Source organism: Salvelinus fontinalis, chromosome 19 (assembly GCF_029448725.1).
Source record: "Salvelinus fontinalis isolate EN_2023a chromosome 19, ASM2944872v1, whole genome shotgun sequence".
NCBI lineage: Eukaryota > Metazoa > Chordata > Actinopteri > Salmoniformes > Salmonidae > Salvelinus > Salvelinus fontinalis.
In genome coordinates, this window is record NC_074683.1 from 23,740,444 (window position 1) to 23,755,729 (window position 15,286).

At 44.3% G+C, this 15,286-nt stretch overlaps 1 protein-coding gene across 1 annotated transcript in view; it reads left to right on the top strand.

Moving 5' to 3' along the window:
• LOC129816522 (leucine-rich repeat and calponin homology domain-containing protein 1-like) overlaps window positions 1-15,286 on the top strand; it is an 89,540-nt gene that overhangs the window by 45,144 nt on the left and 29,110 nt on the right. Inside the window, exons 2-8 of the mRNA XM_055871091.1 lie at window positions 832-976; window positions 4,715-4,841; window positions 5,323-5,428; window positions 7,203-7,339; window positions 7,507-7,637; window positions 12,867-12,954; window positions 13,595-13,700. Coding sequence (XP_055727066.1) covers window positions 832-976; window positions 4,715-4,841; window positions 5,323-5,428; window positions 7,203-7,339; window positions 7,507-7,637; window positions 12,867-12,954; window positions 13,595-13,700 — 840 coding nt within the window. The remainder of the gene's footprint in view (window positions 1-831; window positions 977-4,714; window positions 4,842-5,322; window positions 5,429-7,202; window positions 7,340-7,506; window positions 7,638-12,866; window positions 12,955-13,594; window positions 13,701-15,286) is intronic.

Sequence of the window (15,286 nt, forward strand, 5' to 3'; positions counted from 1 at the left end):
ATGGTGGAGGGGTTGTTAGATCTCTGTTTCACATGGAGATGCGGTTCAGCGGAAATATATATATGAGAGAGAGAGAGAGAGAGAGAGAGAGAGAGAGAGAGAGAGAGAGAGAGAGAGAGAGAGAGAGAGAGAGAGAGAGAGAGAGAGAGAGAGAGAGAGAGAGAGAGAGAGAGAGAGAGAGAGAGAGAGAGAGAGAGAGAGAGAGAGAGAGAGAGAGAGAGAGAGAGAGAGAGAGATCCTGTGATACACAGATAATACACATATAAGAACACATGCACACTCACACACATTGTGATGTTATTTTCAGGCCTCAGTCCTCATTATTTCCATTCAGCGCTACTTGTGCTAGCAGGACTTTGAGTCACACTGAAGCTGTTTTGCTTGAATGGAAGATCAACTATGGGTAGCATTTTGATTCTGAGTGTTGCTGTTTTTAACTGAACTTCCTTCCATTGTGGTGTCCATGACGTCATATAGGCTTCCATATAGACGTGAGCGTTTTAGGACATCACAGTTGAATTCACTAAATCACTGAGGAACAATGGGCAGCAGTGGAGTGGAGCTAATCTGAACAGTGAACATAGTAGCTAACTGATATCACTGTTATTCGCTGTTGTGAGACCGTAGCCAAGAATACAGGAAGTCTTGTGCTAACCTGTAGCCTTGGACAGCGTAGCTCAGTCCCCCTCTAAGGCTATTCTCTCCCTGTTGGTAAACTGGGTTGTATGGAGGTACTGAGCTTGGGAGAGAGACACCTAGTGGCACTAGTATACAACTGCAGGTGATATCTGTCTCTTCTTCCTATTTCTTCCTCTCTCTCCCTCTCGTCAGACCTGTCAAGGAATCGTTTGGCGGAGGTCCCCTTGGAGGTGTGTCACCTGGTCGCCTTGGAATCGCTGAACCTCTATCACAACTGTATCAAAACTATTCCTGACACCATCATCAACCTACAGTCACTCACCTCCTTAAACCTCAGGTAAGACTTGAACCTACTCTTAACAGCTTGTTAAGACCCAGGTGTTTGGTGCCAACTGTTCCCCAGGGCTGACATGCTTGTTAGCCTTCACGCATCACGACACCTCTCAACGGGCTGATGTCACCACTTCCATTCTCATGGCAGGACCACAAGGCAACAACACATCCTGTCTGACTGTGTTTGTGTAGTACGCTATGATGTCATACCCAGGTCACTCTAACTGTTTTAGTCTCTTTCTCCAGTGTCCACTCCTTCTTTATCTAGCTATCGACAGAGACCAACAGAGAGAGAGAGTGAGCGAGAGAGAAAGAAGGGCAGAGGGAGAGAGAGAGACAGATATGTAGGGAGAAGGAGAGGAGACATAAAGGGAGAGAGTGGGAGAGAGAAAGAGTCATCATATCAGTGCTAACCTGTTTTTTTACTCCCGGCTGTATGCATCATCAACCTGAGACAAGCTCAGTAGTCTCTGTACTTCATGTCTCTAATCTCTTCATTCATGCTCACACCACTGTGTAACTGAGGCAGGCGGGCAGGGCAGGGCAGGGCAGGGCACGGCAGGGCATGGCAGGTCAGGGCAGGGCAGGGCAGGCACATGCATGAATATACGCATGTTGTGTTGCGGTCATAACACTCAGGTAATTAATTAGTAATTTAATAAGTGATTAATTGAATTAGTTATCTAAATGCTACATCTGAAGGGAGAGGATGTCTAGTTTATCTTCTCATCACTGAGCCTCAGTTGGCGTTAGCTGATGTAGTGTAACGTGCATGCGCGTGTGTGTCTGAGTATAATGTGATGTGAGTGCCCTGGTGACAGCACCAGGGGATGTGTTTTACACCACTAGACAGGAATGTTATTGGATGCCATGGAGACACCGACAGATAGTCTCATTTAAATGTGTAGCTTTTCATATCGCAGTCAAAACAGGAAATAGAGAACGCTCTCCATGTCTGCACCAGGAACACGTAAAAATGACTGCTTTATTTTTAGGATCGTCCTGTTACTGGCCTGTATCATGGTGGAAAGAGAATGAAAGCTCTTTGTTGTCTAGATCAGTGTTTCCCAACCAGGGGTACTAGGACCACTAGGGGTACTAGGACCACTAGGGGTACTAGGACCACTAGGGGTACTAGGACCACTAGGGGTACTAGGACCACTAGGGGTACTAGGACCACTAGGGGTACTAGGACCACTAGGGGTACTAGGACAACCAGGGGTACTAGGACCACTAGGGGTACTAGGACAAGCAGGGGTACTAGGACCACTATGGGCACTAGGACCATTATGGGTACTAGGACCACTATGGGTACTTGGACCACCAGGGGTACTAGGGCAACCAAGGGTACTAGGATCACTATGGGCACTAGGACCATTATGGGTACTAGGACCACTATGGGTACTTGGACCACCAGGGGTACTAGGGCAACCAGGGGTACTAGGACCACTATGGGCACTAGGACCATTATGGGTACTAGGACCACTAGGGGTACTTGGACCACCAGGGGTACTTGGACCACCAGGGGTACTTGCCCTATCCACACAGGATACTTGAGAAGACTCAAGAGACCATAGGTCTACTTCAGGGATATCCCCCGGGAAGAGCAAAGTTCAGTTGGTGGTACAGTAACTACAGTATCTAGACTACTAGTGTAGATAGAGCTTTGGCACATGTGAAAAAACAGCAACCTTATTTTGAAGTTGTCTAGGAAATGAGATGAAGGCTGTTTGGAGCTGCCAGCTGTTGTTATCATGTTGTGTCATGGAGTTTGCTGATTTCTATTGCTGCGTTTTAGAGTGACGTTCTTTCATCCTGTTAGCTTTTATTTAGGCAGTCAGGTTTTACTGTGAACTATTGTAATGCTAGCTTGTTGCTCTATTGTGTTAGCTTGTGCTGTTGTGCTAGCTGCAGTGCAGTGTAGTGGGAGTGTAGTGTGTGCTCCTTATGATTGTGTTTTTGCCTAGTGATGTGATGTGGTTCTTGTGTGGTCCTAGCTGACAGCTCCTAGCTCCTCTCTGTTGGCCTGTGTGTTGTTATGTTACTACTCCACAGGGGGTTCCATTCCGCTAACACAGTTAGCTAACGCTAGCTAATGCTGTTTTGAATATAAACGATTTTTACCTACACACTGAAGAAGGCTGCAAAGTTGAAACGTCACTATGTACACTATGAAGTAAGCTTTATCTTTTTGAGTGCAAACCCATCACACTTAGCTAACATTATTGGATTCAGCCAGTGTTGTCTATACATTCTAATTCCGTCTGTAATCTCTTGGATCAGAGACGGAGACAGTGTTTGACATCTCTGGCTTTGTGGAGCCTTTGGCAAGCCCCTGGACTGCACAGTGATACAGCTAGATCTGATGCAACACTACAACACATGCATGCAAACTTGAAATCATGCAGGCACACACGCAAACATACACACACAGGAACCCACAGCAAACACACACACACACACACACACACACACACACACACACACACACACACACACACACACACACACACACACACACACACACACACACACACACACACACACACACACACACACACACACACACACACACACACACAGGAACCCACTGTGTGTGTGGGAACAGCTGGATAAACTCAATTTGATTTCATTTCCGTAATATTCCTGCCAGTGCTGAGTCAGAGGAGTTTCGCAGCCTCATGGTTTTGCATGTGTGTGTCTCTGTGTGTATGTGTCAATGGGTTGGTTCTTCTATCCTTGTGGGGACCTAAAGTTTAGGGTTAGGTTAGGGTTAGGGTTTAGGGAAAGTAGGATTCTGAATGTAAATCAATTTTTGGTCTCCACGAGGATAGAAAAACAAAGCGCATGTTTGTGTGTGTACCGATGGGTCATTTCCAGGATAATTTGTAGCCTTTGTTGTGGAGTGGAGAACTTATTTTCTCTGGGGTCATCTGTAAACCACTCTGCTCATACTCTGCTCTGTCAATGTTAAAAGGCCTCTCTCCCAGCCACTGACCCCCTGCCGTGTGCTGGCTAACTGTAGCTGTAAGCCGGAGACAGAACACCAGAAGCCTGTTTTATGAGAGGTTTTAACTGTTTGGAGGTGTTCTGCTCTGTTTATGAAAGGATTTGGATTGTTTTAAAGCATTTTGGCTAACTGCTAGTGTAAGCCAGGGAGGGAACACCACAATCCTGTTTTTATTAAGGGTTTTTGGAGGGTTTGGGGGCTGTTTTGTCATGCTGGACTGAACTAGATTGAGATTCAGGTTGTTTGTGTTTATGTTTTGCATAAGTACAGTACAGTGCTGGGAGAGGACGTGTTTATGGGAAAGCTAATGAGTAGTTTGTCCCATAGGGCATTCTGTTTCTTACACTACACTAGACACAAACAGTCACAAACACTGACTCACTGACTCGTGTAATGTAAATATGAATACCATTATGCAACACATTGTTACAATGCAGATAGGGCTCTTTGCCTTCTCCCTCTTAAGTTGAATTGGTTTATAAAATATTAAAATGTCTATTTTCCTATGTAAACAAAAGCTCTTCCTCCCATTGGATATATCCATGAATAAGGTCCAACACACATCTCATCTGACAGCTTTATTGAAGTTTCCATCCACATGGATCTTTGTCAGCTCTAGATGGGTGACACTCTGGACATCCCATTCATCTCTCTCTGATCTGCATCTCTCAGTGTCAGTCATCATGCTGTCCCAGGCTGTGTGTAATAATATATAGCTGTATGTATTCACAGTCGGAACCAGCTGTGTGCTCTGCCAGCCTGCCTGTGTGGGTTGCCCCTACGAGTCCTCAATGCCAGCAACAACAAGCTGGTGTGTATACCTGAGGCCATCGGTCAGCTCAGGAGCCTCATGGAGCTGGTAAGACTTTCTCTCTCTCTCCCTCTAAATGCCAGTGTCAGACTCAGCTCTTAGTTTCCTGTGTGAGTTCCTGGCCAAGCTTAGCCTTACGTAACTGTACTGTTCTTCACTGAGGGGTGAAATGAATGGAACCAGCCCTAATGGAGCAAGCGCTGCCTGCAAACAGGAAACAGGGGAGGAGTGGAGACTTTGTTTGACTCCATGTGAGGAGACAGGCTAGACCAGTGGAATAGGAAGCAGTGTGGCTGTAATATGGATGTGTCATGAGCCACATAAACCCCTTACCATAGCTTCTGTACACCAGGGGTGACCAACCATCCTCCTGGAGAGCTACTGGGTTTACAGACCAGACCTTCTCTAACACACCTGATTCTACTAATCTGCTGCTCATCATTACCTTGATTAGTTACCAAAATCCTGCACACGCACCAGAAAGTGATATATGTGTTTGAGTTAACGCTGTGCGTTGTGCCCCCTACAGGATGTGAGCTGTAATGAGATCACTGCTCTGCCCCGTCACATCGGCCGACTCCAGGCCCTCCGAGAACTCAACGTCCGCAGGAACCTGCTCTGTGTCCTTCCTGAAGGTGAGTTTAACCTCTGTTCACAAGAGGTTAAACTCTTGTGAACAGGAAAACTTCCACAGGTGCGTCTAGAAAATGTCAATCTACTCCATGCTGTATTGCAAGCCCAGCCAAATAAGAGCCAGACAGATCTACAATAACTGTGTCTGTGTCTAAGACAGATTTATGGTGTCTATGATCCAGTCTCCAGGTATGTCTCATGGCCCAGGGGTATTGAGCAGTACTAATCTTTGTGAGTTGAGATGTCTAGTAGAGCAGTGTTTCCCAACTCCAGTCCTTAAGTACCTCCAACAGCACACATTTTTGTTGTAGCCCTCAGAAAATGTGTGCTCATTGAGGGCTTGATGATAGGTTGACAAGTTGCATCAGGTGTGCCTGTCCGGGGCTACAACAAAAAGGTGTGCTGTTGGGGGTACTGAAGGACTGGAGTTGGGAAACACTGCTATAGAATAAAATACATATGTGACAGGAGAGCTCTCTAAGTCCCAGAGATGCCGCCCATCGTCTGTCAGAACCTGGCAACCTCTTGTTGTCTGAATGGTGGACGAGTATTATTCTGAACATTCTTCCTACATATTTTCCCCGGCTGCGTCTCTGTTGTAGATTTACAGTCTGTGATTTCTGATCATGCTGCAGATGCTCCATCTATCCTCTCTGGGTTCGATTGATGAGCTTGGATCTGGCCAGGCGGCTCGACTCCCATGGGTGGAGGACAGGAGTGGAGACAGGGCATTGGACGAGAGCCCTGGGGAGGATGGGGGATGTTGGGAAATATAGTTTTAGATTGTTTGTTGAACTTTTGGGGCATCACTCCTTAAATGTATTTTGGAGAGACCCCCTTCCTGGGCCAAAATTATTGTAGTTGACCTGCCAAAAAGTGTTTCTTTGTTGTTTTTTGTTGTTCCCTATACAGTAGGTGATATGGATGATGAAAATATTGTTGAGATTTCCCCCTTGTTATACTGAATGATGGTAAAAAAATCCCTCATAGAAGTTATTCTAAGGGGTGACCTTGAGGGAAGAGGACGTAAGAGACTTTCTCATTTCAGCTAATTAAGAGAAGTAGTGTACTCTGCTGGTTGGTTTTAAAAATAATATTTGGGGCTCTCCTTCATGGCCTCCCAGCTAAGATTATCTCTGTCGTCTCAGAGGGATTTTAATTTGAAAAGGTTGTCAGAGAGATAAAGTCATAATTGTTTTGCTTGAATTACGACCTCTTGGGGAATGTGTTGCTGGCACAGAATTGCTGAGACTCTCTCGCTCTGTCTTTGTTACTATTTCTCTGTTACTCTCTCTCACTCTTTCTCACTCTCTGTCATTGACCTCTCACTGTCTATTTTCTCTATCTATCTGATTTCAGGAATACTTTGTCCCATTTTCCCCATAAAATGCATGTGATACGACAAAGCTACACCAGTTACACCCAGCCTAATAGCTGCTATTTATTTTATCAGTATTTTCCAATGTAAGTCTGTGGTTTTCTTCTGTTTCCTAACATTGTCTCTTCTCTCATATTGACTTGGTCGTAGTGGTTTGTGCTGAGCTTAGCGCCTAGGATACGTTCCTCCAGTTTATTTTTAACTTTTGGCAAGGTCCACGTTAGCTGAACTTTGGCATTGAGGGAGTCTTGAAGTATCAGGGCTGCCTCTGCTGGGCTCTGTGGGTTTTTAGTGGGGAAAAGTTCTGTCTGATGATCCCAGTGCATAAACAAACAAACACACACACACACAACAACAATTACTCCTCTAACTCTAGGGACTGTGTGTTCGTCCCTCAGACTTGGCGGAGCTTCCCCTGGTGAAGTTTGACTTTTCCTGTAACAAGGTGTCTACCATCCCAGTGAGCTACAGGAAGATGGCCCAGCTCCAGAACCTACAGCTGGAGAACAACCCCCTACAGAGCCCCCCTGCACAGGTCGGTCTGGGGCTACGGCTGTCTCCACAGCTTGGCATGACATACGGAGCAATGGAATATAGCATTCATCATAGGGCATGTCTCTGTGTTCTGCTATTTGTGTACCTTCTACTTTTGTATCTGTCATCTACTTGCTCTAATTCACCCACTGATGATCTGTTTTCTAGATCTGCATGAAAGGCAAAGTTCACATATTTAAGTACCTGAGCATTGAGGCATGTCGAAGTGACAAGATGCCTGATTCTCTCTACCTGCCTGTCATGGAGCGCCTCAGCCTATCACGACCCGCCACCGGCAGGTGAGTTGCTATGCCAACCCTAACGGAGGCAACTGTTAGTGCTGGGCTGGTTCAAAAGCCTGCACACACTTTGGCTCTCCTAGACCACTAATTTACCACTGTGTATTGTGCCAGATTCTCCATCAGACCTGGGTTCAAATACTATTTCAAGTGTCTCAATTACTTTCATATACATTTGAAGTAGGTATTCAGATATATTTTATTTGAAAAGACAGGTAGTTGAACATTAAAATGTATTTGGAAATGCACTTTGAAAGTATATTGAAATACTCAAATACACTGACGCATATACACTCCCATGCATTTAACCCAGGTTTTTGAAAATAGTATTTGAAATAAGTATTTGAAGATTCTGTCAAATACAATTTGTCAGACTATTTGGTTTCTACAAATAACCATGAACTAATACACCAAATAAAACTTAGTTTTTCAATTTAAATGATTATACAAAAGTCTTGCAACTAATATAATGTTATATATATATATGGGGGATACAACCATCCCAGTTCTGCAGATTCTGCTGTGAAGAAACAGAATCATTAGATCATTTGTTTTGGTACTGTCCATATGTAGCTTGTTTTTGGTCGCAGGTTCAAGAATGGCTGAAGAATTGCAACATTTACCCGAAGCTAACTCTGCAAATAGCACTGCTGGGTGATTTAAAAAGTCAGAGTCATTCGATTAATAATATAATAATACTCTTAGCAAAAAAAATTATCTTTAATTTACAATATGTAGAATCTATGAGATAGAAAGGTTCAGAACTTTTGTGAAACATCACAGCACAGTTGAAAAAGATATGGCAAATAGAAATCAAAACTGATGGTCTTCAGAGATAGATGGGAGGGGTTGAGTGGAGCTGAAGGATGGGACTACAAACAAACAAAAGATAACAATTGTAAACTATACTGTGTCAGTAAAATGTATATAGTATGTAAAAGCTGGAAGTAGAAGATTTGATGACTAAGAGTTGTTGTGCATTACTTTACTCCAATTAGGGGATGGATGGTAGGGTTAGGGGTAAATAATAAAGGAAAATATATATAAAAACTGTACAGCACCAGTCAAAAGTTTGGACACAGCATCTCATTACAGGGTTTCTCTTTATTTTCTACTATTTTCTACATTGTAGAATAATAGTGAAGACATCAACACATATGGAATCATGTAGTAACCAAAAAAGTGTAAAACAAATCAAAATATATTGTATATTTGAGATTCTTCATAGTAGCCATCCTTTGCCTTGATGACAGCTTTGCACACTCTTGGCATTCTCTCAACCAGCTTCACCTGGAACGCTTTTCCAACAGTCTTGAAGGAGTTCCCACATATGCTGAGCACTTCTTGGCTGCTTTTCCTTCACTCTGCAGTCCAACTCATCCTAAACTATCTCAATTGGATTGAGTTCGGGTGATTGGGGAGGCCAGGTCATCTGATGCAGCACTCCATCACTCTCCTTCTTGGTCAAATAGCCCTTACACAGCCTGTAGGTGTATTGGGTCATTGTCCTGTTGAAAAACAAATGATAGTCCCACTAAGAGAAAACAAGATGGGATGGCGTATCGCTGCAGAATGCTGTGGTAGCGATACTGGTTAAGTGTGCCTTCAATTCTAAATAAATGAAGGCCTGATTCACACAGTCTCCTCTTAACAGCTAATTTTGAGATGTGTCTGTTACTTGAACTCTGTGAAGCATTTATTTTGGCTGCAATCTGAGGTACGGTTAACTCTAATGAACTTATCCTCTGCAGCAGAGGTAACTCTGGGTCTTCCTTTCCTGTCGTGGCCCTCATGAGAGCTAGTTTCATCGTAGCGATTGAAGGTTTTTGCGATCTTGTCTCATCTCCCCAACGGGCTCGGGAGGCGAAGGTCGAGTCATGCCTCTTTCGAAACATGATCCCCCAAACCGCGCTTCTTAACACCCGTCCACTTAACCCGGAAGCCAGCCGCACCAATGTGTCGGAGGAAACACTGAGTTCACCTGGCAGGCACCTGGCCTACCACAAGGAGTCGCTAGAGCGCGATGAGCCAAGTTAAGCCCCCCTCAGCAAAACCCTCCCCTAACCTGGTCGATGCTGGGCCAATTGTGCGCCGCCCTATGGGTCTCCAAATCACGGCCAGGTTTTGATACAGCCCGGGATCGAACCTGGTTGTGTAGTGACGTCTCAGACCGCTGCGCTACTCGGGAGGCCCCGAAGGTTTATATATATTTTTTTTACTGAAATTTCACATCTACATAAATATTCAGACCCTTTACTCAGAACTTTGTTGAAGCACCTTTGGCAGCGATTACAGCCTTGAGTCCTCTTGGGTATGACGCTACAAGCTTGGCACACCTGTATTTGGGGAGTTTCACCCATTCTTCTCTGCAGATCCTCTCAAGCTCTGTCAGGTTGGATGGGGAGCATCGCTGCACAGCTAATTTCAGGTCTCTCTAGAGATGTTTGATCGGGTTCAGGTCCGGGCTCTGGCTGGGCCACTCAAGAACATTCAGAGACTTGTCCTAAAGCCACTCCTGCATTGTCTTGGCTGTGTGCTTAGGGTCATTGTCCTGTTGGAAGTTCAACTTTCACCCCAGTCTGAGGTCCTGAGCACACTGGAGCAGGTTTCCATCAAGGATCTCTCTGTACTTTGCTCCGTTATTCTTTCCCTCGATCCTGACTAGTCTCCCAGTCCCTGCCACTGAAAAACATCCCCACAGCATGATGCTGCCACCACTATGCTTCACCGTGGGGATGGTGCCAGGTTTCCTCCAGACGTGACACTTGGCATTCAGGCCAAAGAGTTCTTAGTTTCAATCTTGGTTTCATCAGACCAGAGAATCTTGTTTTTCATGGTCTGAGAATCATTAGGTGCCCTTTGGCAAACTCCAAGCGGGCTGTCATGTGCCTTTTTACTGAGGAGTGCCTGAGGAGTGCCTTTTTACACACTATCATAAAGGCCTGATTGGTGGAGTGCTGCGGAGATGGCTGTCCTTCTGGAAGGTTCTCCCATCTCCACAGAGGAACTCTGGAGCTCATTCAGAGTGACCATCGGGATCTTGGTCACCTCCCTGACCAAGGCCCTTCTCCCCCAATTGGTCAGTTTGGCTGGTGGTTCCAAACTTCTTCCATTTAAGAATTATGGAGGCCAATGTGTTCTTGGGGACCTTCAATGGTGCAGATATTTTTTGGTACCCTTCCCCAGGTCTGTGCCTCGACACAATCCTGTCTCGGAACACTATGGACAATTCCTTTGACCTCATGGCTTGGTTTTTGCTCTGACATGCACTGTGAACTGTGGGACCGTTTATAGACAGGTGTGTGCCTTTCCAAATTATGTCCAATGAGTTGAATTTACCACAAGTGGACTCCAATCAATTTGTAGAAACATTTCAAGGATGATCAATGAAAACACAATGCAACTGAGCTCAATTTTGAGTCTCATAGGAAAGGGTCTGAATACTTATGTAAATAAGTTTACATTTTTAAAAACCTGTTTTTGCTTTGTTATTATGGGGTATTGTGTGTAGATTGATGAAGAAAAAGTTATTTCATCAATTTTAGAATAAGGCTGTAATGTAACAAAATGTGGAAAAAAGGGAGGTGGTCTGAATGCTTTCCGAATGCATTGTATATTTTATATATATGGTATATATTTACAAAAAAATATATGGGGGATTGGAAATGATGCAGACAATTACATTGATGGAAGCTGATCTGCCCCCTAAAAAATACAAAATAATTAAAAAAAATAAACAAAACAATACATAATAATAATTACCATTCAAATACTCAAATAAAAGTACTTGTTTTGGGCTTTGTATTTGAAAATACTCCAATACACAGAAAAAGTTCTTTAAATACTAGATACTCAAATACAAATGTATTTGAACCCAGGTCTGTTTTCCATTTTAGTGCTGTGGCTGAGCCTTCCTCTCTGTGTGTATGAGAGTGTTTTGCAGGGAGGGAGGATCTTATGTTCTGTAATGTGTCTACTGAGGTATACAGTACTGCCTTCAAGATACCTGACCGTTGTTTTCAAGGTAATCTTCTCATGTTCACATACGCTGATTTATGGACGTCTATATCTGGGTTGCATCCGGTTTACACGGACCAACATCACATGCGCACTAGCATTCAGCGTGCAAAGGGAGCAGCTTGAGCAGCGACGACGACATCACATCATCCAAATGCATGGCAGACATGGGATGAATATAAAATGTTAATATCTTCGGCTGTGAGTGATGGAAATGTTTTTTGCCTCATGACAATTATTTGAATAATTCAATGGATGGTTTGTGTACAAAGGTGATTATTACAAAGGTCTTATTAGGAATTCACTCTTTGTGGCCATCAATGGAAGTTGTCTTTCTTGGCTGGGCATCAATTAAATTGCAGTACCGAAAGCAAGACTGTAGGAGCAGTCGAAACCGTGCCTCTAGACTGGAAACCTGGGCCCTTGAATGTGCCCTTTTAATGCCAGCCCCCACCCCTATAACCCACCCCACTGCAACGCGTGGGCAGGAAAATGGTTCCTTTTGTCCGGGAGAGCTTAGAGACCCACATTCACATCCCTCTCACATACACACACTGGCAATAGAGGAAAAGAGCAGTGGAACTATTTATAATACAGCCATAGAGAGACCCACAGTACTGGAACCCAACAGACTTGTCCAGTGTTCCAGTAGAACTACATTCACATGGACTCTCTTATGACTGGTATATTGAATGATGATAATGATTGAGAAGGTGTGAGGCCAGAATGGGATAGATATGAATGAAGATAAGGACAGATATGCCATATGCTTCACAGTGATCAGTGAGCATGCTCCCTAGGGATGCAAATGTAGGTGGCCTAGAAACAACGAGACGTGTGTGTGTGTGTGCGTGCGTGTGTGCGTGTGTGCGTGCGTGCATCTGTGTGTGTGAGAAGTGTATCTCAGACCACATCACCGTTCATTTGTCTGGAGACTCCGTTAGTAGATCACTTCCCTTGAAGGTAGCTTCTGTGTGTGTGTGTGTGAGTGTGTGTGGGTGTGAGAGAGTTTATGAGAGCATCTGAGTGTGTGTGAGAGAGAGCAAGAGAAAAAGAGAGAGTGACAGTCCTGCTGTGTCTGTGTGATCGGAGAGATTAGACGCTGCTATCTGTCATTTTCTCCTCTTTCCTCTCTTCTCCGCGTGCCTTTTTACCTCCTGACCCTGACCATCCCATAATCCTTCTCTCTCACCCTCACCCCTCTCTTCTCAGCACGGAGGACATTGACCAGAATAAGAAACAGGACACTGACTCAGGAGTTGGCAGCGACAACGGGGACAAGAGACTGTCTGCCACCGAGGTAGGATGAAGGGGGTGTTTGTGTGTGTGTGTTCACTTGCATGCATGCACACGCTTACACTCATGCATGCACATACTGTATGTGTGTAACATATGCATTGTGTATTCTATAGTATGCATTAACAAAAAAAAAAAAATGTTTTTGTTTTGCCTCATAAGTTGAACGTTTAGAAATGTACATTAATGTAAGGTTATGCAAGAAAGAACACATCTGCCTGGTGATGTTGAATAGTCACCAGTTCTTCAAAGCCGCTCTGGACTCAGTTGAGCACACAGCCGCAGCCTGATATCTTTCTATCATTTGTTTGTTCTTTTTTTCTTTCTTACTTTCATATACACTTGTTCACCATGACATCACTGTGTTTTGTGGTGATCAAAGTAATGAATAAGATGGATATTGTCAGGTATGACACGACAGTTCTCTAGAACGACGCGTTTGGGACGTGTTGTTGAAGAGAACCCAATTATGAGTATCTGTTCAGCAGTATGTTGAAATCTTTTTTTGTAGTTGAAACATTTGGCTTATTCTGACTGAAATACATACGGTTACGTTGTAGCAGTTGTAGAGATGCTTTGATTTGGTTTCTGGAACAGAAATGTTTGCTAGTGTTTCTGGTAACTGAGCTGTGTGGATGTTTCAGCCTTCAGATGAGGACAGCTTGAGTCTCAATGTCCCCATGTCCCACATCACAGAGGAGGAAGGGCTAAGCAAAGACGACTCCAGCGAACACATCAGCGCTCTAACAGGTAAACCCCCCAAACACACACACACACACACACACACACACACACACACACACACACACACACACACACACACACACACACACACACACACACACACACACACACACACACACACACACACACACACACACACACACACACGCGCACACACACACGCGCACATACAAACACACACTTTTTTGACACCACACTCCACAAAGCAAGTCCTGCAAGCTCTAGTTTTATCTTATATTGATTATTGTCCAGTCATATGGTCAAGTGCTGCAAAGAAAGAGCTAGTTAAGCTGCAGCTGGCCCAGAGGGCTAATATGGCTAAAGGTTGAGGAAAGACTTGACTGCGTCACTTTTTGTTTTTATAATAAACATTAATGTGTTGGATATTCCAAATTGTTTGCATACTCAACTTACACAAAGTACTGACACACATACTTACCCCACCAGACATGCTACCTGGGGTCCAGAACAAATTCATGAAAATTTACAGTAATATACAGAGCCATGAGTGCATGGAATTCCCTTCCATCTTATAAAGCACAAGTGAACAGCAAACCTGGTTTAAAAAACAAATAAAGCAACACCTCACAGCACAAAGCCTCTCTCCCATGTGACCTACTTGTTGTATGTACTGTCATGTATTTGTAACTGATAGATGTGCACAAAATGAAAGTAACCAAGTAACCACTGAATGATTCCTAGTCCAACATATGACTAGACACTCAGTGTGGATATCTCAACCCCAGTAACCATCCAGCCCTGATAATAGCCCCACCTGAATGGGAGAAGGGGACAGCCAGCAGGGCTGCCTGTGTGTGAGGCACAATTTCTGTCTCTCCGGATGCCAGACATTGTCAGGTTGGGATAACACAGTAACACAGCCCAGACAGATACTGTAGAGAGGCCTCTGGTTTATGTCCCTATTTGCCACCAGAGGAAACAGAGGATAGAAACATTGTCACTGTTGTGCTAAAGGGAGGATATGGGATAAAAGAGATGTTTCCGGATCCTTCATGGTGTCTCTCTATGTGGCTCAGTGGGTCGTTTTTCCTAATTGTTGTTTTTGAGAGGGATGGAGGGAGCTCTGGGGGAGTGTTGACTCTGGCTAAACTCTGATGAGTGTGTGTGGTGGGGACAGGGAATAAAGATATACACCAGTAAGGCTATGTCAGCACAACCAGGGAGTAGTCTGGGAGTGGGTCACTGATAGGCTGGCGGGCCTCAGACTGGGTGGGAATGGCGTTGAAAGTGAAGGTGGAGTGTGTCGTAAGAATTTCACAATGTGTGTGTTAAACGGCAGGCTAAATCAGACTGACTTAGATAAGAAAAGTTGGGGTTCGTCCCCTTTTAGTCCCTAAATCCTCTAATGGATTGGAAGACAAGGGCCTGATACAAAAAGGTTGTATTCATCCATACTGTAAAATAAAGTAGCGGACAGCAGAATACAGCTAACTCTATCCAGAGTTGTCAGAGTATCTGGGCTGTTATATTAGCAGAGCTCTGATGGATTCTCTGTAGACCTTCACTCCTGGACCAGAAGACTGGTTATTAATAGACCACCTTGAACTCTCTCAATCATGTCAGAGAGAGGC